The sequence below is a fragment of the Notamacropus eugenii genome, chromosome 6 (assembly GCF_028372415.1).
Source record: "Notamacropus eugenii isolate mMacEug1 chromosome 6, mMacEug1.pri_v2, whole genome shotgun sequence".
NCBI classification, from domain to species: Eukaryota; Metazoa; Chordata; class Mammalia; order Diprotodontia; family Macropodidae; genus Notamacropus; species Notamacropus eugenii.
Window position 1 is genome coordinate 197,008,036 of NC_092877.1, and position 27,967 is coordinate 197,036,002.

Here is a 27,967-nt window from a genome sequence, read left to right on the forward strand (position 1 = left end):
GGGGCGCGGGCCTCGCGGGCCGGGGCGGGGGGGGGGGGGGGCACGGGCCGGCAGGTGCATGTTACGTGGACCTGGGGTGGGGGGGCGGGGGTCTCTCCGCCTCCGCTCCGCCTCTGTCTGGGCTCCGTCTTGGTGCGCAGCCCGAACTCCTCTGCCGGGTGTGGAGGCGCAGAGCTGGCTCCCCGCCCCTTCTCTCCCCGAAGCTCCCTCCCCCCCCCCCCCCCCCCGACCGCTGGGAGATACTGGCAAGGGTAGCGCGCCCAGAATCCGCTGAGTAGAAGGCATGGGTCGTGCACCGAGAGGGCGGCGACTGGAGGGAGAGGGCGGGTGACAACATTGCCCTCATCCCTCAGTCTGTGCTCGCGGGTACGCCGAGGCACGGCTGTCTCAGCTGCTCAGCCCCAGGCCGGGATTTGCTCCGGCACGGTGGGCCAAGGAAGAGCGGCCAGCGGAGGTGACCCCCTCCGAAGTGGCAGCAGCAGCAGGTGGCTTCCCCTGGAACTCAGCGCCAGGAGTCCTTGGGGCCTCATGGGCACCGTCTGCCAGGGTGCGGTGCGCTAAGACGCACCACCAAGAGAGAGCGCCGAGCGTCCCTGGTGTCACACGGGCTGGACACTGATGGACCCCGGGGTCATCGGGCGGAGCCTCCGGGCGCCTCCACCGCCGGCACCGCCTCCGCGGCCGCTGCTGCTTCTATCGCTGTTGCTGCAGGTGGCCGGCCCGGTCTCTGCCTTTTCGGAAAACCTGCTGACCGCCCCGGGGGTGATGGGCACCAGTCCGGTCCCCGCCAGCCCCGGGAGCGTGGTGGCTCCGGGAACGACCCCCTTTGAGGAGAGCCGGCTGCCGGTGTTTACCCTGGATTATCCCCATGTGCAGATTCCCTTCGAGATCACCCTCTGGATACTGCTGGCTTCCTTGGCCAAGATCGGTGAGTGACTTGGTCCCCCTGGTGGGGATCCTTGGAGAAAGGCTGGATGGCCAGGTTGGGGACCGGAGGGGGAATGCGGAAGAGGACACTGATCGGGGGGCCGGGAGCCGAGGGTGCTACACGAAGGTGTGTGGGTGGAAGAGTCTGCTCCTATCTCCCCTTAAAGCAACTGTAACAGATATGGGAGGCTCATTGTGTGAGAAAGGAACGTGAAGCCAGAGCAGTTTGTTTTTTTTTTAACTTCAGTATTACATGCACATTGGACAGGAGTGGAGGAGGGAGGATAAAGACAAAATCGTATAAAATATAGGTCATTAGTTAATTCTGCCTTGAAAACAAACAGAAAACAAAATGGTCTGAAAGTAAAGCCGATTCAATAACGTGTAGCAGTTTCTTGGACGATCGAGAAAGTGGGCTGCATTTTATCAGTGTTACTTGCAGAAAAAGCACTGGAGTTAAATTTTTTAAACCTGGTGGCCTGAGAGGAGGTAACATGGTACCTGCTGTGGGCGTCTAATGAAATGCATGGAAAGGTACCAGTGACACAGGAACTGTACAAATGAAAATAAAGTCTTACTCCCTCTTCTCTGAAGCCAGCACTCATTAGGGCACTCAAAGAGGTGACCCAAGGAAGCTGCACTTACTTTAACTTTTACTAACCCTGGCAATAAACCTTTAAGTCTCCTTACGAAGGAGTGACTGTACAGACTTTTGTCACCTTCATTTAAGAATCCAATAATATGATGAATACATAGCCCTTTTACTTTCAGTTGTCTTTCCTTTAATTTTGCTTTAACTTTAAATGTAAGATAAATTGGCAATTACTATTTCTAGTCCATTAAGTGAAGAGAATATTGATTTGAGAGCAGAACTTTACAAGCCCCAGTCCTGACAAGTATTAGCGGTATGACCATGGGTAAGTAATTTAACCTCAGTCATCAGTAATGTGGGGGAAAATTATAACACCTGTGCTTCCTACTTTATAGGGTTATTATGAGGACAGTGAATAAGGCACTGGATTTGGATTCAGGAAGACCTCTCTTCAAATCCCATGTCAGATAGTAATCAGTTGTGTGACCCTCTACAGGTCACAACCTCCTGGGGCCTCAGTTTCCTCATCAGAAAAATGAGGGAGGTTTGATTCCATGGATTCCAAGGTCTCTTAACAACTCTGATTCTAAGATAAGTAAATCTTCCAATACAATGCAAATGAGACATTATTACAGTGTTATTACCCAGAACCTTGGGCTCAAATCTTGACTCTGACCTTGATTGCCTGTGTGACCTTAGCCACTTAGATGAGTTAACTTCTCTGTTTTCTCATTTGTAAAGTGAGATGGTTGGACCAAAAGGCCTCTGAGCTCCTTTCTAGTTCTATGTACATGAATCTATCATTGTTTTCTACTGGGATAAGAGGAAACTGTAAGAGTTTTTAAAGAGTCCATTAATAGTGACCTGGAGAGACATATCATTTGATAATAGTGGTTGTGTGGTAGTATTGTTACTAGTTGACTACTTTAAAGTTCTTTGAAAAATACCACATGAGGGACTAAATACTTTCCCCACTTCCCAAACAAATATATACATTATTAGAAATTATGTGTATACACCTGCCATTTCTTATTTGTCCCTGTGCCTTTGCAGGCTTGGGTTGTCCTCATTCCAGTGTTTCCATTACTTCCTGTTTATATCTCAATCTTGTTACCTTTCCCTCTATTTTCTGAGGTTTTTCTTAGTTCTCTGTTTGTCTCAACCTTCTTTAAGCCTGTTTGTTCTGTGACTTAGCTTCTTGGACTTGCCTGAGGTTTTTTTTTTCCTTCTTGGATATTACTTTCATGGTATTTTCTCTTTTGTTATGTATCTTGTTTGTTAAAGTAGGCCATCTTGGTGTTAGTAATGATTTCATCTGTGAAAGAATGTCCCAGTGTGGAAACTTCCTTCATGTATACAAATCAGCAACTCCAGTGAGCTATCTTAGAGAGTTCCCTGAGGCAAGGAGAGGGTCCTCAAGATAGTATGTCAGATGTAAGATTTCCAACCAGGACATCCTGATTTCTGTGTCCAACTACAGGGAGAAGCTTCTTGCTTACTAAGTACTTTCCTAATATTAGTTGTCACTGTATCTTTCAATTTTCTTTTTTCTCAAGTTATATATTTGTTGTCCCACTAATTTCCTATATCTGACTTGCCTCGAATTCCTTACTTATTTCATATCCATTGTTCCCTCTCTCTTCCCCTGAATCTTAAAAGAAAATTGGCGGCTGGAGACGTTCAGCTCTCTCAAAGGACTCCATGGCAGCTGAGTTTGGACTTGTCAGGGGGTTGAGTGAGAGGTCTTGAGCTCCAAGTACAAAGGTTGGTTCTAAAGGCAGAGAAGCGCATCTCCCAGGTGTTTCTCCCAATCCTGCTCAGCAGTCCACTTCTGCTACAGCTAGCTCTGCCTTGAGCTGAGCCCCTCAAGTCATACAGAAGCCCTAGTAGAATACAGAATGTTTCTGAACTTTCTGAATGTTTTAAAGCAGGACCACCCTAGTACTGTGGGATGTGTCATTCACCCAGTCATTTAGAATCTATGTTTAGGTTCTCATGATGACTGGACAAGCTGTTATTTCTAGTGTTGAACTAGATACAACCTGATAGAATATTCTCCAATATTTTGAAAGTTGCTTATCTTCAACTATTGAGGGTAGCTTGATGCTAGGAGGGTAGCGTGACCCTTTAGACTCATACAATTTACTACTCACCCTCATGATGTCATTGGTTCTCTTGAACAGCCAAGGATGAACATCAACAATAATAAGGCACTTCTACATACTTAGTCTCGTTTTTATGTTAAGTGGACTTAGGGGCAAAATACCAGCTTCAAATCCCAATTCTACCTCCTACTAGAATGAAGAATTGGACAAGTCAATTGACTTCTCTTAGTACCAGTTTCCTCACCTGTAAATAGGGATAAAAAATACCTGAGTTGCCTTAGAGTAATTAGATGGCACAGCAGCTAGAGTGCTGGCCCCATAATTGGTAAGACCCATGTTCAAATCCAGCCTCAGAAATTTATTAGCTGTGTGACCTTTGGAAAGTCATTTAACCTCTGATTGCCGCAGTTTCCCTAAGTACAAAGTGGGGATAATAATAGCATCTACCTCTCAGAGTTGTTGTGAAATTAAATGAGATAATATTTGTAAGCACTTAGATCAGCATAGTTGTTCAGTCCTGTTAGTCATGTCCAACTCTCTGTGACCCCATTTGGGGTTTTCTTGGCTAAGATAACTGGAGTGGTTTGCCATTTCCTTTTCCAGATCACTTTATAGATGAGGAAACTGAGGCAAGCAGGGTTAAGTTACCCAGGATCCACACAGCTAGTAAGTGTCCAAGGCCAGATATGAACTCAGGAAGATGAGTCTTCCTGGCTCCAGTGTGGGTGCTTTATTCACAGCACCACCTAGCTGCTATATCTCAGAGTTGTAAAGATTGGATAGATAATATTTGTAAAGTACTTAGAACAGCATAGTAGGTGTTAATAAAGACCTGGTTCCTTCTTTCCTCATTTATAAAATTGTGAAGAAAATATTAGGTAAAGCTTAAAAAAAATTTACAAAAGCAAGCAATTGTGACATCTGGATACCTTTGTCATATACTGGAATATACTCTGATGTATTGGAACTTACATGTCCTTTGAAAACATGAGAGAACTGAAGTATAAATAGGTGACGTGTTGGAAATTGTGTCTATAATGGAACTCATTTGTCCAAAGAAAGGCTGTATGATACTGCAGAAAGAACTCTGGAGTTAGCTCTGGAGTTGAATACCTAATTTCAAGTCCTACCTCTGATGTTTACTATGTGACCTTGGACAAGGCATTGAACCTTCTCAGGCTGTTTTCTCATTTCTAAAATGAAGGAAGTGTTGGAATGGGCATTATAGTTCAGTGAACCCATGATAAGAAAATGGTTGAAAAGCCTAAATGTGTCTTTTGTTAAGTTTGAATAATGCCTAGTAATGGTATTCAAAGTACTTTTGCTAAATTCATAGTATTTGAAAGATAAGAATTTTTACCTTCCTAAGACAATACAGTTTATTTCTGAGGGGAAGGAATGGAATGATACATCTTGTTTTTGAGTTTTGTCTTGTGGCAAAATATATTTCCTTTTTAGAAATACATTGAGTGATAAACCCAAGAACCAAGAACCCCAGCTTCTGGGATAAGAACTCCCTGTTGAACAAAAATTGCTGGGAAAACAATAACAGTGTGGTAGAAACTAGGGATAGACCAATGCCTGACACCATACACAAGAATAAAGTCCAAATGGGTACATGATCTAGGTATAAAGATTGATACTATAAACAAATTAGGGGAGCAAGGAATAGTGTATTTATTAGATTTATGGAGAAGGGAAGAATTTTTGATTAGACATGAGATAGAAAACATTATAAAGTGCAAAATGGATCATTTTGATTACCTTAAATTGAAAAGTTTTTGCACAAACCCAATGCAACCAAGATTAAGAGGGAAGCAGAAAACTGGGAAAGGATTTTTGCAACTAGTGCCTGTGATAAAGGCTTCATTTCTAAAATGTATAAAGAACTGAGTCGAATGTATAAGAATACAAGTCATTCCCCAATTGATAAATGGTCAAAGGCAATTTTCAGAAGAAGAAATTAAAACTGTATATAGTTATATGAAAAAATGCTCTAAATCACTATTGATTAGAGGGATGCAAATCAAAACAACACTGAGATACCACATCACACCTATCAGAGTGGCTAACATGATAAAACAGGATGATGATAAATGTTGGAGAAGATGTGGGAGAGTTGGAACACTAATTCATGGTTGGTGGAGCTGTGAGCTGATCCAATCATTCTGGAGAGCAATTTGGAACAATGCCCAAAGGGCTACAAAAATGTGCATACCCTTTGACCCAGCAATATCGCTTCTAGGACTGTATGGCCAAGAGATCATAAAAATGGGAAAGGGTCGCACATGTACAAAAATATTTATAGCAGCTCTCTTTGTGTGGTCAAAAAACTGGAAATCAAGGGGATACCCATCAATTGGGGAATGGCTGAATAAATTGTGGTATATGAATGTAATGAAATACTATTGCGCTATAAAGAATGATGAACAGGGATACTTCAGAGAGGACTGGAAAGACTTATATGATCTGATGCTGAGGGAAAGGAGCAGAACCAGGAGAACTTTGTAAATGCAACAATCAGAGTGTGTGAGAATTTTTTGTGGTAGACTTAGAACTTCATTGCAATGCAAGGACTTAAAAAATTCCCAACGGTCTCTTCAGACAAAATGCCTTCCACATCCAGAGAAAGAACTACGGAATTCAATCGCAGAATGTAGCAGATCATTTTCTTTTGTATTACCTTTTGGTTTGTTTTATGATTTCTCCCATTCATTTTAACTCTTCTGTGCAACATGACTAAGGTGAAAATGTATTTAATAGCAATATATGTGTAGAACCTATATAAAATTGTATGCTGTCTCAAGGAGGGAGGAGGAAGGCAAAGGAAAGGAGGGGGAGGAAGGGGAAAAATCTAAGTTATATGGCAGTGATTGTAGAACACTGAAAAAATAATAAAAAAAAACTTAAAAAAAAAGAAATACATTGTGTGGTGGACAGAGTACTGGATTTTGAGTCTTGAGGACTAGATTCACATGCTGCCTGAAACACTACCTGTGTGATCTCTGGCAGGTCTTTAATGTGTTCAGACCTCAGTTTCCTCCTTTGCAAAGTAAGGGAATTGGGTTTCTTGACTTCTAAGGATCCTTTCAGTTTTAAATCTGTGATCCTGTGTGGATTGAAAAAGCTTGAGTTTAAACGTAATCTGTAGTTTTCATATAAAAATGACATCAGTCTTCCTCGTGAACTCTATGCAAAACTGAATTTTGACATTACAAGGTCAATGATAATAGATTTAGAAATCTCTGAAAATTTTTATAGTCTTTACTAGGAAAAGAAAATCTATTTGTTAATTTAATCTGTTAGCTCATCTTTCTTTCTAAATACTTTTTTGATGCTGGTGATTTGCTTTGATGATTGACCAGATCGAGATTTTATTGGTATAGGGAATTCCTGATGAGAAAATTCCCTCTTCTGTTTTAGGTTAGCACCTTCTCTCTCACTTTCACCTTAGGGGGTACTTAGATGTTGAATGCCTTTTCCAAGCTTGCCCATACAGACTCTAAAGGCAGCCTGTTGTTCACTCTGAAGTAGGCTGCCCTTTTACTTCTCATTTTAGTTTACATCACTCTTAATTCTTAGAGTTAAAACTGTAAGTGCACTCTTTTCTTTGGAGACTTTACTTAAGAGTTGTCTGTATTATAACTGCTTTATGTTATGGAATTTGAACTTTTAAAGTTTAGTGCCTTATTCAAAAGAAAACAGTATCAATACAGTGTGTGTGGAAGGGGGTGCAGGTGGGGTAGTAATGTATATGAAGGAGATACACTTGTATGAGGTAATCCAAGAACTAGGATGGCGAAAAGTGGTGGAGGAGGATATTTGGAACAATGGAGGCAAAAATTAAAATGGTACTGTCAATGGAATATATATTATAGACCACCTTGACAGAAAGAAGAAACAAATAAAGACAAATCATAAACAAATTGTAAGCCTGATGAAAAGTTATACAATGGCAGTAATAGGAAACTTCAATTATCTAGACATCTGCTAGGGCTCTCCTCTCTAAAGCAGAATAGCTGATGGTTCTTTGATTGGCTTTTAATGATAATTACCTCTTTCACAATATGGGAGAAGCAAAATGGGGAGCTCTATTCTAGTTTTGATACTCACAAATAAGGAAATGATGGAAATCATGAGTGAAAGGGACCACTTTATGTTAGAGTTTATTATGGAGAATAGTGCTCAAAATAGTAAAGTTCAAGATAAGCTGGTTAGAAAAGCTAAGGACAGCGGAAATGTGGAGGATTTTGGTTACACTGGGGGGAAAAAGATAACCAAAGATAGGGTAGGCTTGCTCTTGATCTGGTGGGGTCTGCAAAAATAATTACTAGGAGTTAGACAGCTCTGGGTTTTCATCCTGAGCCTACCACTAACCACCTATGTAAGCTTGGGCATGTCTTATAACCTCTCTGAATTTTAAAACTTATGCATTTTAGATACATATTTACAAAATTAGTAGTTGCACTAGATGATCTCTAAGATCTCTTCTAGAGCTATCATTTTATTTTTGTAATTAAAATGCAAATTTAAACAATGAATAAGAATGAGAAGGATGATAGAACTGCCTAATGTAGCTCATTTTTGTTGGCAGTGATAATTATGAAAATTTATATGGTATTTTCCTTGCATTTTTCTTTAAAATATATCAATGTTCATAGAGTCATGGAAGACCCTTCATAACTAACGAAAAAAGTAAATCTAAGTAGTCTGTTTCTGCTATCCACATGACACAGTTATTCTTAAAGAACCACTTCTTTAATCCTACCCAGCAGAGATGGAGATGATTTTCCTTGTTTTTCCCCAGTCATATTCTTGCAATTGGAGAAATAAGAAGGTAGCTTACTAGTCTCTAGAGTCAATGGTCAAGCTTTGGGGGGAAAAAATCACTGAATTGAAAGAGAAGCCTTAGTTTCAAATTTCAACTGGGTCATTAATTTACTTATTTTACCTTGGCTAAATTCATTAACCTCTCTGTACCTCACTTACTTTAGTTGTAAAAATAGGCAGGTACCTGTCCAACTCATCTTCTGTGTTTTGAGGATGATGCACACACACACAAATACACATATACAAATGTGTAGATATATACATGTAAAGGTTTATGTTTGTATGTATATATGTGTACATATGCATATGAACATGTGTGGATATACATATATGTGTATATATGCACATTTATACATGTATATATATATGAAAATAATTGGCAAAAGCTAAAGGAGCTATCCAAATAAGAGTTATTCATATAACCATAACTCATAGTTATAGAACTCTTCATATATATTATTTAATATTTGATATTTAGAACCCTGTGAATGAAGCAGAATTGATATGATGATCTCCATTTTATTCATAAGGAAACTGAATCACAGAGAATTGTTACTCACTATCTCACAGCTAAAAATGGCAGAGCTGGGTCTAAGAAACAGATTTTGTGATTCCAAGTCTACTGCTATTTCTAGTATACCACACTGCCTCTCTTATTCTCACCATCATTGTCATCATCATCATTACTACCTTTACTTGTCTTCCATCTCCCACAAGCCTTTGAACTCTTCTGTGTCAATAACCATGTCTTCTGTGCTCTCTCCAAGTCTCCAGCCCTCAATAAATATTATTAACTGATTGATAGACAACCTGAATAATAAAGATATCATCGCTGCTATTAATGATATAAATTATAGCAATATTCTTTTTCATAACGGGGGAAACCTGTGATTTCTTTGACATAAAGAATCTCAATAAGAGGATTTCTCCTATGCAGATCATCATAGGCTCTGCAGCTTTCAGTCTTAAGAAAGTTGCTTGGGGTAAAGTTAGATGACTTGCACAAGGTTGCACAGTCAAAGGGAGGACATGAATCAAAGTTACCTTAATTCCAAAGCCAGCTCTCTGTCTGATAGGCCACCCTGCCTACCAATACTAATATTCGATTAGTGGGGTAAATTTCCTTGTGTGCTCAGGTGGTCTGTCTCTTCTTTTCTCTCTGTCGCCTCTTGGTAGTCCCTTTACTTCCCACGCTCTCCACTCTCACATCTGTACATAAGACTTTGAAGTCTATATATGAAACCATGCTCTTACTCCTGAGTTTCAAACCTGTATATCAGCTGTGTATCATAAATCTCCCACTGTGTGTACCATAAGTATCTCAAACTCAACATGTCTAAAACAACTCTTTTCCTCCAAAACCTTACCTTCTTTATTATTTTCTCATTTCTGTTGAAAGCACTACCATACTTCCAGTTGCGTGGGTTTCTAGCCTGAAAGTCAGTCAGTACCCTTCTGTCTCCTTTATACTTCACATCTAATCACTTTCCAAGTATTCTTGATTCTGCTTCCATAAAATATGTTTACTTATTCTCCTTCCCTCCATTCACACAACCACCTTCAGGTGTTCGTCTCACCTTTCGGAGATTTTTGCAACAGTCTCCTAACTGGTTTTTCTGCTTCCATGCTCTGCCTCTCTGGTCCCCTCTTTATATAGCTGCCACATTAATATTCCTAAAGCACAGCTGTAATCATGGCACACCTGTGCTCAAGAAGGTTCATTGGTTTTCCATTGCTACAAATTCCTTTGGTTTTTAAAGCTCTCCGTTATCTAACTTTCCAGACATATCACATATTGCGTTCTTTCATGTACTCCCCTCCACCCACTTCCCAGCCAAACTTTCATGCTTGCTATATTCTATACATAGCTTTCCACTTCCCATCTCTATCCATTTTCACAGATTTCAGATGTCTAGAATGAGCAACCAATTCATCTCTAACTCACAGAATCCCTAGCTCTATTCAAAGCTCATTTTAAAGTTGAATTAGACAAGATTCTTGCCCTCAAGGAGTTTATAATCTGATAGGACAGATAAAACATTCTTATTGATAACCCTATTAAAGGTAAAATTTTGAACAAAAGTTATGCTGAAAGTTCACAGAGGGAGAACAGGGTCAATCAACAAAAAATTATTAAGGTGGTCGAGTGGATAAAGTGCTGAATTTGGAATCAGAAAGAGCTGAGTTCCATTATGGCCTTAGATACTTGTTAGCATTCTGACTTTGGGCAAGTAATTTAACCTCATCCACCTCAGATAAAGTGAGATTGTATTTTTAAAGTGCTTTGTAAACCTTTAAGATTTATATAGAAAGGTTTATATAAGTTTTATAGGTTTATATAAGTTTATATAAAAATTAGCTGTCATTAAGCACTTATTGTGTTTCTAACACCAAAGTAGGTACTGGGGACACAAAGAAAAGAAAAAGAAAAAAAATAATTTCTGCTTCCAAGGAGCTCCCATTTTAATGGGAGAATTCATGTCAAATGAGAAATATATCAGTACAAATTGGAGGTAATCTAAGAGGGAAGGCACAGACATGAAGAGGAAGTGGGAAAGGCTTTTTGCAGAAGGTAATATTATCTGAAACTTGAAGAAAGTCACGGAAGCCAAGGAGTGGTGATGAGGATGAAGAACATTCCTGGATTGGGGGGAAGCCAGTGAAAATGAAAAGTTAGGAGATGGAATAGCTTGTGCAAAGAATAGCTGGGAGACTGGTGTCACTAGATCGTAGACTATGGGAATAGGGATATAATGTAAGAAGATGGGAAAGATAGGAAGGGGGCAGGTTCTGAAGTGCTTTTAAAAGCCAAGTAGAGGATTTTTCTGTTTGATCCTGGAGGTAATAAGGAGCCACTCAAGTGTATTTATGGGAGGGATTGAGGGGAAAATGACATGGTCAGACCTGTGGAAAACCACTTTGGTAGCTAAGGATATGATTGAATTGAGGCGAGACGAGGTAGGGAGAACAACAAGAAGGTTATTGCAGCCATCTAGGTGTGAGAATATAAAAGTCTGCATTCAATCAAGTCATCAGTAAGCATTTATTAAGCACCTACTATGTGCCAGGCAGTGAACTAAGTGCCAGGATGGTGGCAATATCAGGGAAGAAGAGATAGATACAAGAGATACTGTGAAGATAGAATCAACTGGACTTGGCAACAAATTGTATATGAGAGGCTAGAGAGAGTGAGAGGTTGAAATTGCCACCTAGGTTGCAAAAGGAGAAATCAGGAAAGCTTTCAGGATATATAGGATGTATAGCATTTCAGGAGAAGTATTGGGGAGAGAGAGAGCAGGGGAGTATATACTGGGTAGTGGGAACATTATACATAAAAGGAAGCAGAAAGATGTAGAGCTTGTTTAAAAAAATGGCAAATCTCTAGTTTTAGTGGATCAGAGAGTAGATGAAGAGAATTAATGAGAAATAAGACTGGACAGACAGACTGAGTCCTACTTATGTCACTACATGGCTGACCTTCGTTTTCTTTGGTTGAATACTGGATTAGTAAGAAAGCTCTAAGGTCAAATTTTGACCTAGCTTTCCTATCTGGCTAATCTTATCAAGGAGTAGCACTTATTCTCTCTTAATTAGTACTGAAAAGTACCTGTTGGCATTCTCTCAAAATCATTTAAATTTACATAAAACGTTGTTGTTGTTCAGTCATTTCAATGGTGTCTGACTCTTCCTGACCCCATTTGTGGTTTTCTTGGCAAAGATATGGGAATGGTTTACCATTTACTTCTTCAGCTCATTTTAGAGATGAGGAAACTGAGACAAATAGGGATAAGTGACTTACCCAAGGTCACACAGCCAGGAAGTGTTAGAAACCAGATTTGAACTCAGGAAGATTAATCTTCCTGACTCCAGGCACATCACTCTATACAGTGTGCCAACTACTTGCTCCCTACATAGAACTTTCAGATTTGCAAAATGTTAAATTTCTTTTCCCTGTTCACACAGCTAGTAAATGTCTGAAGAGGGATTCATAGAATCATTGAACCAGGACCATAAATCTAGAACTAGAATGGATCAGGTCTACAAATCTAGAACCAAAAGGGATCAGGACCATAAATTGAGAAGTAGAAGGGATCAGGACCATAAATCTAGAACTAGAAGGGATCTTCTAAATCATCTAGTCCAATCTCCTCACTTTGTAGAATCAATACAGCATAGGAGATAGAGCTCTGGACTTAAAATAAGGAAGACCTGATTTTGAATTCTTCCTTTGACACTTAATAATAGTTCTGTGACCTAGGGCCAGGACTTCTTTCAGTTTCTTCATCTGTAAAATTGTGATAACCTATCAGATAGTGCTTCAGACACTTACCAGCTGTGTGACCCTGGACAGGACACTTAACTCTGGTTGCCTCAGTTTCCTCATCTTTAAAATGAAATGGAGAAGGAAATGGCAAATCACTAAGCATACCCCAATTGGGATCATTAAGGATGGGACATGACTGAAACAGTTGAACAACAACCTTGTAGGGTTGTTTTGGGGGCCAAATGAAATCATGTACATACATATCACTGTATGATAGGATCCTAGATTGAGAAATGGGAAGAATCTAATATTTAATCCATTCCTTTTATTGGAATTTCAGTGGAAATTCACACATAAAGAGGTTAAGTGATACAGGATCTTACATCTAGTAAGTGTCTGAGGCAGAATTTGAACTGAGATCTACCTGATTCCAAGTCTGGCCTTGTATTTGTCACAATGCCTTTTATATGTAAATGTTAGTTATATCCATTATTATTAGTATTATTATGAGTAAGAAAAAGGAAGTCTGTAGAGATTAAATGACTTACCAGAAATCACACAGATAGTAAGCATTAGAGGCAAAATTTCAACCAAATTCCTCAGGTTCCAAGGCCAATGCTCTTCCTGCCAAGGAAAGAGCCTTCAGGTCTAACACAGTTTCCCACATACTGTACTATGTTGTAGTTACACCCTTAAAGGATAACACTGGCTATTCTCAGTGGAAGATATTGAATGAATCCTATAGACCAAGCACCCAGCCTTCATACCAATCAGTTCCTCATTAACACTACTTTAGTACTACTGTTGTTGAGACTTCAAAGGAATATAGTGTGCACCACATAAGAGCTCACATACTTTTAGCAAAGGAAATGCCAGCAGAAAAAAAATTCTGTTCGTTCAAGAAACAACCAACATTTATTTGCCTATTTATAAATACATTTATCCACCTCAGGATTTATAGACCTGTGCTCTCTTAGATGTATTTCCCCCAACAGCGTACAGTTTCACAACTTCTCCATGCCTTTCCAGCCCATGGAAGGCTTCTCCCTCATGTCCTGTTTTAAATACATACATGCTCTGACCACTGGGTTTGGAAGCCTTCCCCTAGTTTTCCTGATATTACAAAACAGAGGCACCAATGGATCACACAGTCTGTCACTTTTCCCTTGCTCTTGCTAAGGTGACTCATGAAGCATTTGTGTAGGCCATAGCAAATTTAGGAATAATCTAAGGGCTATTGTGATTTCAATGAGATGATGGATGTAAAAGCACCTGGAAAAATATAAAGCACTATGATTATGTAAGGTAGGATTGAAAAATTGTGCTTAATTGCTGCTGAACAGAGAGAGACAGACAAGGGTGCTAATGGGTTTTCTAGAGTTAAAGGGAATATCTAACTAGACAAGATTAGTGAGGACATTTTTGTTTGTTTGTTTTTGTTTTGACTTTGATTCTTCCTCTTGCCCAGTTTGATTTTACTGCTGATTAGCATAAAAGTTTTGATCTACTTAGCCCAATCTCCTTCCACCCCCACTTCTGGAGGGCTCACCGGACTTATTGTCAACACTGATAGGTGTTACTGATAGTAATAAAACTGACAGTCTTAACTGCAGTTCAGAACTCTCAAGTTTGAGCAGTCCACCGCCCTTATCCTCTCTAATAACAAGTATACACTGATATATTGGGGGAAATTTTCTTAAAAGAGGTGAATCACAGGCCATATTTCAAAGAAGGAAAGTGAGGTAAATGGTGATCATATGAAACAGGGCATCATACATGCATGTAAAGAACAGCATGAATTCAAACTCAGATGTGGCTAAATTGTGGGTTTTGATAGTAAGCAGATTTGCCTGGCAGGAACAGAGGAGTGTGACCTGGGCTGGACTGAGGGATTCATGCAATTAAGTGCTGCTGGGAAAGGTAATTGGTGGGAACCCTAGAATGCTATGAATGGGAGGCTCAATTCAATTTAGCCATTATGTATTTCTGAGAAAAGGGAATTGATCACTTCTGAATGATTCAGTTCAGTCCAACAAACACTTATTAAGTGCCTACTATAATCTACAGTCTGTTAGGGGAGGGGAATTAATGCTGGAAAGAAGGGAGGAAGATAGTTCTATTTATGGATAGTTATTATGATAGGAGAGATGGTGGCTAGGTCCCAGTTTCTTCTTTATAGTGAATAATCCATTGTGGTTTGATAGCAGGTAGAGGGAATTCCTGCTCAAGTAGGGGTTGAACTACATGATTTCCTAAAGTCTCATGTATTTCTGAGTTTCTGTAATCCCAGATGTTTAGTTAGAAAGACAACTTATTCACTACCGTCTTCCATTGCCGTCCTTCCCCAATGTCAGAAATTTTTTTCCCATGAAAATCCTTACTTAGAAATTCAGCTCTTGACAGCTGTGAAAGAACTGAGTCCTTTAGAATAATTATAAATAATAATAGCTATTATTTTTATAACACTTTTAAGGTTTGCAAAAGGATTTTCAAGTATCATTTCATTTTATCCTCACAAGCAACTCTGGGAAATATTACTATTTCTCTTCTTATGGATGAGGAAACTGAGGCACACGTAGATGAAGTGACTAGTCCCAGGACCCATTCATAGTGTCTTTAAGACATCAAGATTTAGTGGTTTTTCCTAATTCTTAGAGGATGACAGCAACTTAAACTGGAAATCAAAGAAACTTAACTATTCTTTCAACTTCAAATAGTTTGGTCAAGTTTGGTCAAGATGCTGAACTTGAAATCAGGAAGACCTGAGTTTAAATCTTGTCAAGGCAGCTTTTTCTAGCTTTGTGCTCCTGAGCAAGTCACTTAAACTTTCTCAGCCTCAGGTGTTTTGTTTTGTTTTTTTCATCTGTGAGGGAATTATAATAGCACTTACTTCACAGGATTGTTGTGAGAATTGAATGAGATAACCTGTATAAAGTATTTTGTAAACCTTCAAACACTATGTAATTGGAAACATTATTAATTTCCAGACTCTGATCAGGCCAAAACATTTCTCTGATACAGAAATAAGTCTCATGATGATTCTGATGACCTAACTTATTGAGACTTTAGGAATGGATGCATAACTTTTTTGGAGCAGTTGTCTCAATATTTTAGGCAAATATAGAAAAAGTGACATCCTTAACCCTAGTCATTTCATGGGTGGCACAGTGAAGAACACTGCACTTAGAATCAAGAGAGACCTGGGTTTTAAATTCAATGGTGGGAAATAGAGAAAAATTTCTAAGTTCATTTCAGATATATTTTCTAGTACTCTACTTGAGGAGTATAATCGTGGCCATCTACAGATGCCAGATAAACCCCCTTTTGGATCCTCAGTTTCCTCATCTATAAAATGGAGATAACAATACCAATCTACAACCTAATACAGTGTGCTATAGCAGATAGCATACTGGACTTGGAATCAAGAAAACCTAGGTTCAAATCCTGCCCTGATAGTTTTAAACTGTGGGATCCTGAGCAAGTTTATCTCTGTGTGCCTCAGAGAACTTCACAGGATTCACTCAGATTGTGTCTGCGTTAGCGGAGGGTGTTCTCACACCAGGAGTTCCCCATGCTGCCAAAATCTTTATTCCCCCAGCAATTCCACAGGACTACCAGGAGCTGTTATGAGGCTCAAATGAAATAAAGTATACTAAATAACTTTGCAAATCTTAGAGAACTATGCAAATGCCAGTTATTATCATTAATTATCATTGCTATCATATGATTAACAATTACCATTATTGTCATTTTATTACTGAGGAGCCAGTACTGTCTTCTGGGGTTGGGTACTGACTGTGATTTCATTTGTATAATGGACTTCTAGATTAAGAAAATTACCTTTACAGATGCAGATTAGGACATTAAGAAATAATTGCAGGGGGTCACACAGACAAATAAAAGTCAGTCAAGACTTTTACCCAGATTTTCTTGTTTCCAAAGCTATCTCTGTACCTATTATGCCACACAACCTTTGTTATATCCCCTAATATTAGCAAATTACATTTAGAGAATAACCAAGTGACTGTTGTTCACTTGTTTCAGTCATGTCCAACTCTTTATGACCCCTTTTGGTATTTTCTTGGCAAAGATACTGGAGTGGTTTGCCGTTTCCTTCTCCACCTCATTTTCCAGGTGAAGAACCTGAGGATTAAGTGATTTGCTTAGGTCATTCAGCTAGTAAGTGTCCGAGATCAGATCTGAATTTAGGTCTTTCTGACTCTAGATCTGGCATTCTATCCAATGTGCCAACTACCTTCCCTAATCTGATAAAAACAAAGCACTGATACCCGTTCCATTGAAAAAAATTACATTAGGTCAGATTTATGGAGGTTATTAATATGCTTTGTTCTATTTAAGTAAATGGTAAATTCTATTTATAAATAGAGACTATCATACCCAATTAATACATAACACTGACTCATTCAAGAATCTGTATAATTTAAGTATAACTTTGGCAGAAAAGAGTAAACCATTCACTAATCTGAGAGGGATGAAAGCATGCTGGCTCCAGGCAGTAAAAGCCAGTTTAGGAGAGTTGCCTGGAAGTTACTTTCAATTATTGACTTGTGTGAAATTAGTGTTTAATCTAGGTTATTATAAAGCAGAAACCTTATCAGAAGTCATTCAAGGTAATTGTCACACCCTGACTCAGCATAAGCATAGAGACAAATTCATCACAACTGAAATACCCTCATTGGTCTGCCATCTCAGCTTTGTTGGCAGTAGGGGGCAGAGGGAAGAAACAAACTCTGATTGTCATACTCATGCCACCATAAAGACTGATCCTTTCCAGGTCAAATATAAGTATTTCTTCATTAGCCATTATTATGGCATGCTCCAGGAATTAGAAATCAGTACTGCTATCCATGATGGACATTGAAATGAACTCAGATCAATAACAGTGACTTTTCTTTTGATGGAGAACAGGGAGTTAGTGCTATGTCATAAAGTTTAGAATGAATTACAAGCTCTATAAAATCACATGGGTACTGTTAAACTTTTTTTTATAGGTGTGAGATTTGGATCTGCTGCAACAGCTTACTCAGAATGAGTTTCATTAGTGGCAGTTGTGCTATGCTTAACATGAAGCAGTAGGAGAAAGAACAGTCAATCCAGACTGGATAATAGTATTCAAGGGCAACTTTCAGTGTTTGAAAATAAGACATCTAAAGTTCTCCAGAGATAGCCTTGGATTGGAGGTGACAGAATACAAAATGAGAGTTTGGGGAATGGAACCTGAGTTTGAATCTTGACTTTGCCACTTTTTGTGCAACTTGTGTGACCTTAGACAAGGACCTGAACTTCTCTAGGTTTCAATTTCCTGAAATGTAAAAGTGGGCATTAGGTTGCATCTCTTAAGGCTCTTCCAGTTATAGATTTATCGTGCTATGATTTTATAAATGAGGGCTCATTGAAGATAGAGGAAATTTATTTTACAGTTCATACAATTGTTATATGAAGTGAGGAATGCAATGCCCACGTGCTATCTAAATGGTTCTTGCTATCCAAAAGAGACATCACCTGGGTCTGAATAGAGAAACATCTGGCAGGCATAGAGAAAATCATTATAAACCTGATAGGTAATGTTACAAAACTCAGTTGACCTGAACTTAGTGAATCTCTTCACAGATTTTGCAGATATAGCTGGAGAGAACAGAAAAGAGGAGGTGGAGGGGAACTCTTCTACCTTTTGCACATGTTTCTAGTTCTCTTCAAATAAAATTTACATATCATAGTAGCTCTGGATGGAAGAAGCCACAATTTAGATAACTACATTGGGGATGCTTTGGAGGGAAGTAGGTAGGGTGTCTAAGCCAGCTGTGAGAACAGGGTGCTGGGGGAGGGAGGAGAATCACTACATTAATTAGAAACCTTTTTTTTTTTTTAGCAGTACAAGAATAATGGAAGAGCTTATAGAAAATTAAAACTGTGAATCATTCTAAATTAAAAGGTGGCAAACACTATGAACAGATAGTGCTACAGTTTCCTCTACCTATTTTTTCACTGGCTCTCCTCAGCTCCCAAATATCATTTCTACATTATATTTTGGTAAGGAAAATCATCATGCCAGTTTCATTTAACCGCATCACTCCATGTCACTTTTTCATCAGCATCTTGGGAAGAAGTCTATGAAATGACCAGATTAGCCAATTAGCAATGATCTCACTGAATTCAGATGTTTTAATGGAGATTGTAGAGACCCAGATAAATACCTACAAGTCACAGTGGAATAATTAAGATAATAGTCAGTACCCAAAGCAAAAACAGTGCCTGTAACAATCATTTATTTTCTGATTCTACATGGGGATTGGAGAGTAGCAGCAGCCATGTTAGGATGAGGAAATAACCCACTGCTAGAATTTCCTCTTGTTATTGAATATGTAATTTTTCACTCAATATTTAGGGCTCTCCCAGCTATATCCGACCAAAACCTATTTAAGGGAAAGGGACTGTTTAGAAGACCTCTCTTTTCCCCCTTAGACCATTGAATACCTAACCTGGTCAGGCAGTCTGGCCTCCTAACTGTAGTATAATCCTTTGATATGTCTATGGGATATGAATGGGACAAAGCAGGAATTGTCTACCTTTCAGAAGGACTGGTATGCCTTAGATGTCCTGTCCCAACCTGGGATATTGTATTTGTGCTACAAGATTCTATTAGGTTCTCCATGTCTTCTGGGTTTGATGATAGGAATGAGGAGGAATCCAAGTCAGTCACCTAATATAAGAGTAGAAATTCATTGTTGTCAGGACTGTTGCAAATAAGGAAGGGGACCTGATGCAGTAAACTTTTTTGGGAGAAGGGTTATCTTTTTCCCTAGGGTAGATTAATCTGAGAACCAGCTATGGGTCCTCTGGAGAGTTTTTGAGACTTTGGCAGGGAACTCCAGTGACCATGGGTACCATTTCTCTAATATTTTTTCACCTTTTTGTCTATGGCTTTAATTCGTTTTTATCCTCTGGTTTCCTTTTAAGCAACCTGCAAAATTACTTCTACCAAAAGAGATTGAATTTGTTACTATTTTATATGATTTTAGTAGAAGAACCATTTGGTTAAAGTTTAAGCAAAAGTTTAAGAGAGTTTTAAACCTTATAGTGATTCATTTTATCACTTGCAGGGTAATAACTGACTCTGAACTTGTCAATAATTCCTACCTTCAGTCATGATACTGTGACTGTGATTTAGTATGAGAAGCAAACATTCCATCAGAGTTGGCTACAAAGCCTTCCCCATGAAGAAAAAAAGGAATTGCATCAACATTTTAAAATATACACAAGAAAAAATTACAAAAGGAGATACAGATCAATTTGTTATTAATTTGTTAAAATTAATGTTATATATTTTAAAGAATTATATAGTAGCATATGTATAGTATATATAGTACTGCACACATGTATGTACATGTATGTCTTAAAAACCAAATTATATATAACTAATTCATAGTTCCTTTTTCAATGTTCTTTCTTATTTCACTTGAACTATTTGAACCAGATGCCTGGATTACTCCAAATTTACTAGAAAAATTGTATGGCCTTTATACTTCTTCATTTGTGCCTGGCTCTGTATTTGAAGAGTTTTATATGTCATACTGGGATTTCTACGTGCTCAGAATTAGTAACAACATACTGTTTGGCACTCAGGTTGATAGTAATTATAAATGCAGCAGTTTTTCAGCACCATTCGCATAAAGTGAACATAAGTTTTTCTGTTAGGATTTTACAGTCCATAACAGCGTAACCCCGATCTACTTTTCCAACCTTATTTATACATTCCTTTGCTCTCTATATTCTATCATCCCCAAAAGAACAGTTTCTTGCTGTTCCTTACACACAACACACCATTCATCTCCTCTGATCCTTTGCATGACTGTTTCTTCTTGCCTGAAGTGTAACTTTACCTCTTAGAATCCACTGGCACCTTCAAATCTGTTCCAGCTCCACCTGCTATGTGTGGTCTTTTTTTGTCTTCCTGGCTGCTAATGCTTTACTCCTAACTTACCATGTATTTATTTTAGTAATATTTTATTATATTGTCTATTAACACATTATTATATTAGGTAAGATATATTATTATATTACATAAGATATAACATATATTATATGTCCTATTATACATTGTTAACATAATATATAAGATCATGTATAAGATACCATATTCTGTATTATAATATGTTCTATATATTATCATATTGTTAGGATATATGATGTATTAATGTAGCATGCATATTATAATAGATTACATGGCACATTGAGTATGACAATATGACAATATATTATAGGTCATGTTATAACATACTATGTCATATTACACATGGCATATATGATAGCATATATCATACTATATGCAATAGATTGATATATGATACATCGTTGTAATATATTAATATATCTTAGCATTATATATGTATATATGGACAAAATATATCCTGTACTATATGGTATATAAAATATATTAGTGCATTTTAATATTCACTTGTCTCCTTCATAGAGTGCCAGAACCTTGAGGGTAAGGATTGTTTCCCTTCTGTCCCTGTATTCTCCACATCTGGCATAGCTTCTGATAGGTTGCAGTGTCTCAGTCACTGAGTTTTTTTGTTGTTATTGTTGATTGATGGATTCAGATAAAAGTAGGGAAAAGAAGTGGGGATACGTTCTTTAGTGATTCATGAGATTGAAAGCTCTGTGTCTTTAGTAGCCATTGACAGCTATTCTGGAGGTTAAGTCCCTAGTCTAACATCCACCATGGAAGATTCAACTGAAGCGCCATCTTCTGCAGAAAACTGCTAATGTCTTCCTCCAGGAATTGAATAGTTTCTACTTCATATATGTTCTGTATATACCTCTATGTGAGCATGTTGTCCCCCCTTAGAATGTAAGCTTCTTGAGCATACAAACTGTTTCCATTTACTTTAGGTATTGCCAGTGCCTGGAAAATATGAATACATTGAAATAATGTGACTCTGGGTAATTCTTGTAACCACATCTCTGGTGAAATGATGTTTTCAGCTTCTGTGTTACATAGGAAATTATAGAGCTGCAAAAGCACTTTGAATTTCTTTAGAAGAAAAAGAAAGAAACACAAACTTCTGACTTAAATAGTCTTTGGCATCCAGCACCTAGCATAGTACCTGGTACTGCTAATTGACCAGTATGCTGAAGAAAATAAAATTTCCACTGACATTGTCTAACATCAGGAGATATTGTGGAAATCATTATGGAGGCAGTATGATGTACTGGGAAAACTCCTGGGTTTGGATTTAAAGAAACTGGGTTTGAATTCTTCCTAGCTGTGAAACCTTAGGCAAGTCACTTAATCTCTTCTGGTAGCAGTTTACTTATTTGTAAAATGAGAGTTGGACACAATGACTTCTAAGGGCCCTTCTATGTCTAAATCTATCTTATGATTCTTAGGGGTGGCTAAGTGGCACAAAGGATAGAATACCAGACCTGGATCAGGAAGAACTGAGTTCAAATCCTGCCTCAGACATTTGCTAGCTGAGCAAGTTATTTAATTGTTTGCCTCAGTTTCCTCATCTGGGGAAGGAAATAGCAAATCATTCTAGTATCTTTGCCAAGGAAATCCCAGATGGGTTATGAAGAGTCTCAAAGGACTGAACTACAACAATTGATCCTTTATCTCTAGTCTCAGAAAGTCCATTAGAGCCTGAGATATGAGGCAATAAGGTAACAGTAAAATGAAAATCAAGTGCTCAAGCATCAGGCTCAAATGATTTTCAATAAGTATGATCTGAAAATCTGGTGACTATGATGTAACCATAAATACAACTTATGAACAAAAAATTTTAACATGGTTTAGTTACGAGAGGATAGTTCCTTTTCTGAGTAAGTAAAAAGACGCATGGCCCTGACTCCTTTCTATCTTAATGAGTTTCTGCTGCCATGAAAGTAGATTAGTAAATCATTTGTGAAGCACTCATATTCACAGAATTTTATGTACCCATAATAAAAATTGAATGAAATAGGGCTCAGTGCCCAGGATACTCTAAATAGAAGCAAGCCAGAAATGTAAAGTAATGAACACCTAAACAAAGAAAATATACTGTAATGTAAATGATATAAAAAAGTTAATAATGTGACCTTGGACAAGTCATTCAACCTCTGTGGATCCCAGTTTCCTTATTTGTTAGTGAGATTAGACTAAAACCAGATGATCTCTAGGGTCCCTCTTAACTCTAAATCCCATAATTCCCTGGTACTTGAGTAGTAGCCAAGACTTAGAGAGGGTATGACTAAAAAAGAATTCCTGTAAGTAATTTCAGAAACTATTGTGATCAATACTTTACTTTGAATCCAGACAAAAAAAGTTATCAGGAAGAATAGTGTGGTATTCCATGCAAACACAGTTTTCCTTTGCTCATATAAAACTTTTTTTGGGTCCAATTCATTTCTTCTGTTAGGTAAGCCAGTGAAATTTAAATATATTATGGTTTTTTTGTTTTTTTGAGCAACCAAATCTAAAAAAAAATTTTTGCTTTCCTATGCTACCCATGAATGCTACCCATCAAAGTTATTTAACCTTTTATTAACTGTAGAGCATCATGGTCAATTTATTCATTCTTCTTTGTATTGCATTTTTTAAATACTCTGTTATCAGAGCCCTAAACTGAATGATCAAAGCATTTGTAACTGATGAAAGAAGAGCCCATTAAAAAAATGGATAGAAATAATTGCCATAGCACTGCTGTGACTTTATACCTTTGAATAAATATTTACCAGCTTTACTAGTCTTTCTTATTATGCTGTTACTGATTTTATTCCTATAATACCTAATCGTTATCTTTTCTGATTATGCTTACTAGTTCTGAATCAATTAATCATACTGTTTACCTTCAGTGTCTTTTTTTGTATTTCTGGGATTGTTCTCTTTGCTTAACTTTTCTTCCAAGATAATCTGACCAGTGCTGACTTTATGTGTATCTAGAGATAGTAGGCCATTTGGTCTGTAGAATATGATGTAAAAGGGACCATATTTACCCTCATATAGATGTCATAGTTTCTGGATATCTGTTGTTAGAGATTTACTTTTCACAGTCCTTCTTTCTCTCCATATAGTGATCTTTAAAAAAATGCATTCATTATGGGAATAGGTTAATACATTAAAACTGCTAATACTCTAGTGTGAATTATTTTATTAAGGGTTTTCTGCCCTGGAAAACTAGGCTAGAACAGCATATAAACAATAATCCTCTTGATCTAGGGTGCATTAAAAAGGGAGAAAAGAACACAGAAAGTAGAAGTGAGGGACAAATATATAGTTTTGCCTAGAGAGACAAGACAGACAGACAGACAGATAGATATAAATGATGGATGGGTGGATGGGTGGATGAAAGGGTTGTTATCCTCTGTTCTTGAAGAGGACCAAACTGACATCACTTTGTTGGGGTCAGGGTACAGTGTCTCCAACTGTCAATATGAGCTCAGGGTGTTCTGCCACAGCTCAGGCACAAATTGTCCAGGTGAACATTTCAGGGGGAGATGTGTCTAAATTATGCATCTCACATTTCTTTTGAGCTACTGAAATTCTGCTTTGCTCATAGAGCATACCACCTTCTTTGTTGCAGGCATGCCATGTTGGGTGTTCCTTTGCCAGCATCTCCCATGCCAAGCAATCACTTCTAAAGTTCTTCAGAGAAACTTTGAGAGTGTCCTTGTATCTAATGATTGGATGGATAGAGCATTTATTAAAGGCATACTATAGGTCAGGCAGTGTATTAAGTACTAAGGATATAAATACAAGCAAACAAGATATTCTTTTCCCTCAGGAGACTTAGATTTTAAAGCAGAAGACAAGATATAAAGGGAAACAGGAAAGGGGCTTGAAGGTATACTCTGGAGAAGTCAAGGAAGTGAAGTGAAACTTGGATCCTAGCTTAGATTTCCTCCCCCATCTTTATCCCCATTAGAGCCCAAGTTGGTTCCAGAAGCAGAGAAGCTAGAGATGAAGGCTAGAGTAGAAGAGCCATGATCTGGAGATGGCCACGTAATGTGCTTGCTACTATAGGTTTCTTTTCTTTGTTGCCTTCCCATTTGCCTCTGTGTCTTGGAGAGATGGTGTTCCAGCAGATCTCAGCAGTTAAATAGACTTGGTGGTGCTAAGCCTTTAGCTTAGACAATGGAAAACCCTGGAGTTGCATTTTTGAGCCTTATTCCATATTATACTCCAATAAAGGTGCTTTCTTATTTTATCCTTGACAGCAACCCTAGGGATTTGGTAAATAGGGAAGATTGAGGTCTACTATTATCCTCTTCATCTCAATTACATAATGATAGCTGTGGATAAATGGCATCACTTAGTTCGATATCTTGAAAGCCCAACAAGACCTGGTTGTTAATGGATTTACTTTCCTTCTCTGTAGGGCAGTGAAGTCAGTAGACAGGAGGCCATAAGCACTGAGCAGTTGGGGCAATTGACTATCTTTGTATACTACCTATTATAACTTTATAAAAAGCCTTTTTTTTTCTTTAAAGAGAATAAAGGCTGCTCTCAAAAGTCTTATTTTAAAATGCTAATTTCCTTTTGAGTTCTTTAGACTGTCTCAACCACACATAATATCATCAGTTATTATAATTCACAACATATTTAGTGCAGAGCTTCAGAATATAAGAAAAATAAAATCATGTATCCAAAATTTCTGAGCTTATAATATAAGCTCTTCCAAATCCTTGATTCTTACATTGTAATAGAGTATATTTGAGTTTCTGTGTTTTATGTGACAGATTCTGCATAATAATAATCAATATTCATATAATATTTTAAGGTTAACCAAGCAACTCTGTGAGGTAGGCATAACAGGTATTACTGTCTTCCTTTTATAGATGAGAAAAACGAGCCCCTGAAAAGATAAGTGATTTGGTCATGCTCAAGCAGTTAGTGTCAGAGGCAGATTTTGAACTTGTGCACTCCTGACTTCAAGTACAGCATTCTACCCACTCTTACAAGCTTTCTCTATAGAAAATAGACTTTGTTCATTGGAGTGTGCCTCATTAAAAAAAAAAAAAAAAGGATGCTAAAATTGTTGCATTTTACGATTATTAAATGAAAGAAAAAGTATGTATCAAACTAGTATGAATATCAGAATCTTATCTAATTCTCCCAGTCCAATATTTATACAGTTTTTACTGGGAGTTGTGTGCTAAAGAATGAAACCCAAACTATGTAATTATTTAACTATAAAATTCTACTTTCTAATTTTAACTCAGCATGAATGTACTCAATAAGGAGAGGGGGAGATGAGTTCCGCTTTAATATCATGCATTTTAAAAGGTTTGAATATACTACTTTACTGATTTTGAGAAGTTTTTTTTTTTAAAGGACAAGTTAGGACTCTTTATGAGAATAATGTTCAGATCCAAAAACTGTTTTTTGTTATTATTCTTTCTCCCAGGCTTTCACCTCTACCACAAGTTGCCTACAATAGTGCCTGAAAGCTGCCTTCTTATCATGGTTGGACTTCTACTAGGTGGGATTATATTTGGAGTAGAAGAAAAGTCTCCACCTGCGATGAAGACAGATGTATTTTTCTTATATCTCCTTCCACCCATTGTTCTTGATGCAGGATATTTTATGCCAACCCGTCCTTTCTTTGAGAACATTGGCACCATATTCTGGTATGCTGTTGTAGGGACCCTTTGGAATTCTATTGGCATTGGGATCTCTCTGTTTGGCATCTGCCAGATTGAAGCATTTGGCTTGACTGACATCACTTTGCTACAGAGCCTGCTTTTTGGCAGCTTGATTTCAGCTGTGGATCCCGTGGCTGTGCTTGCTGTTTTTGAAAACATTCATGTCAATGAACAGCTTTACATCCTGGTATTTGGAGAGTCACTGTTGAATGATGCTGTGACAGTGGTAAGTTATTTTTCTGAATTGTCTTCTCACTGTTGAATAATAACAAATCCTACTTCCATCTTTTTTTTTTTTTTTTTTGGCAAGCAAATTCCCATTTGGAAATGCTAAGAAGATGCCTCCAGCACAGTTGTGTTGCTTTCAAATCCTAGACCATACAAGCTGATTTTCAGTATCAGAGGGGACTTGAAAGTGATGTTGACATATGAATCTTTAATGATTTACCATACTGTTATTTCCAAAAGAATACTCTTTGATCATAATTCAAGGGATTTATCAGGTCCCCAAGTTATTGATGAAAACTCATGATTTGTTGCGTTTGTCCTTCGTTCTTGAAGAGGACCATGACATTAAGATGATGACATGACTTGCAGTTGACTTTGATTTGAATGAGGGAGGGCTGTGCAGAGTCACCAACCTCACTTTCTTCTCCTGAGCCTTCTGGGTCTAGTGGCCTGATATTCATCAGGAAGACTGGAGATGGCTCAGGATACCATGTGAGATCCTGGTGCTTTCAGTCTAAGGTCTTATCACATTGACATTTTGAGTGAGGTACACCCATTCAATGAAGAGGCTTCTTTAAATAGTTATTCAAGGAATGGCCCCTTTAATTAAAAAAAAAATCAAAGTGGGATAAGACCCTCAGGGTTCCTGGGTAAAAGAGAAACAATTAATATTTAGTAATTACATTCACTTTGTGTTAGCTGGGTGGGGTCTGGTTGTCCAATCTGTGAGCTCCAGAGTGAACTCGGTTTAAGGCTTAACCTTGAGCAAGAAATGTAGCCAATAAACCCAAAGGAAAAAAGGCAGCTTTTGGCCATGGGATGTACCTTCCCCTGGGTAGAACACCAGAGGAGAGGAGATAGAGATGGAGAGGAAAGGAGGGAAGCTGCTACTCACTCACAGGTTGTGTTTGTCCTTCGTTTTGGAAGAGGGCCATGACATCAAGATGATGACATGACTTAAAATTGACTTTGCTTTGAGTAAGGGAGGGTTGCTCATGGTCACCAAACTCGCTCTCTTCTCCTGAGCCTTCTGGGTCTAGTGGCCTGATATTCATCAGGGAGACTGGAGATGGCTCAGGATACAATGTGAGACCCTGGTGCTTTCAGGCTAAGGTCTTATGACATTGACATTTGGAGTGAGATACACCCATTCATTGAATAGGCTTCTTTAAGTAGTTATTCAAGGGATGGCCCCTTTAATCAATAAAAAAAAAAGACAAATCAAACTGGGAGGGGAAGACCCTCAGGGTTTCTGGGTAAAAGAGAAGCAATTAATATTTAGATGAGAGCTCATGCTAAGATATATTGTACATATGATACAGTGACATTATGCAAATCAGAAAATGGATGAATAATGCCTAATAATAAATGTGT

General features: G+C 38.2%; 1 protein-coding gene across 2 annotated transcripts in view; it reads left to right on the forward strand.

Annotated features, from left to right (window-relative positions):
• The first annotated feature begins 251 nt into the window (after positions 1-251).
• SLC9A2 (solute carrier family 9 member A2) overlaps positions 252-27,967 on the forward strand; it is a 105,119-nt gene continuing 77,403 nt past the window's right edge. Inside the window, exons 1-3 of one of the 2 annotated variants that reach the window (XM_072621731.1) lie at positions 252-928; positions 26,128-26,202; positions 26,299-26,591. In XM_072621731.1, the coding sequence (XP_072477832.1) occupies positions 619-928; positions 26,128-26,202; positions 26,299-26,591 (678 nt within the window). In that variant the 5' untranslated portion in view covers positions 252-618. Of the gene's footprint in view, positions 929-26,127; positions 26,592-27,967 lie in introns of both variants that reach the window. The other variant, XM_072621730.1, reaches the window with a different exon arrangement.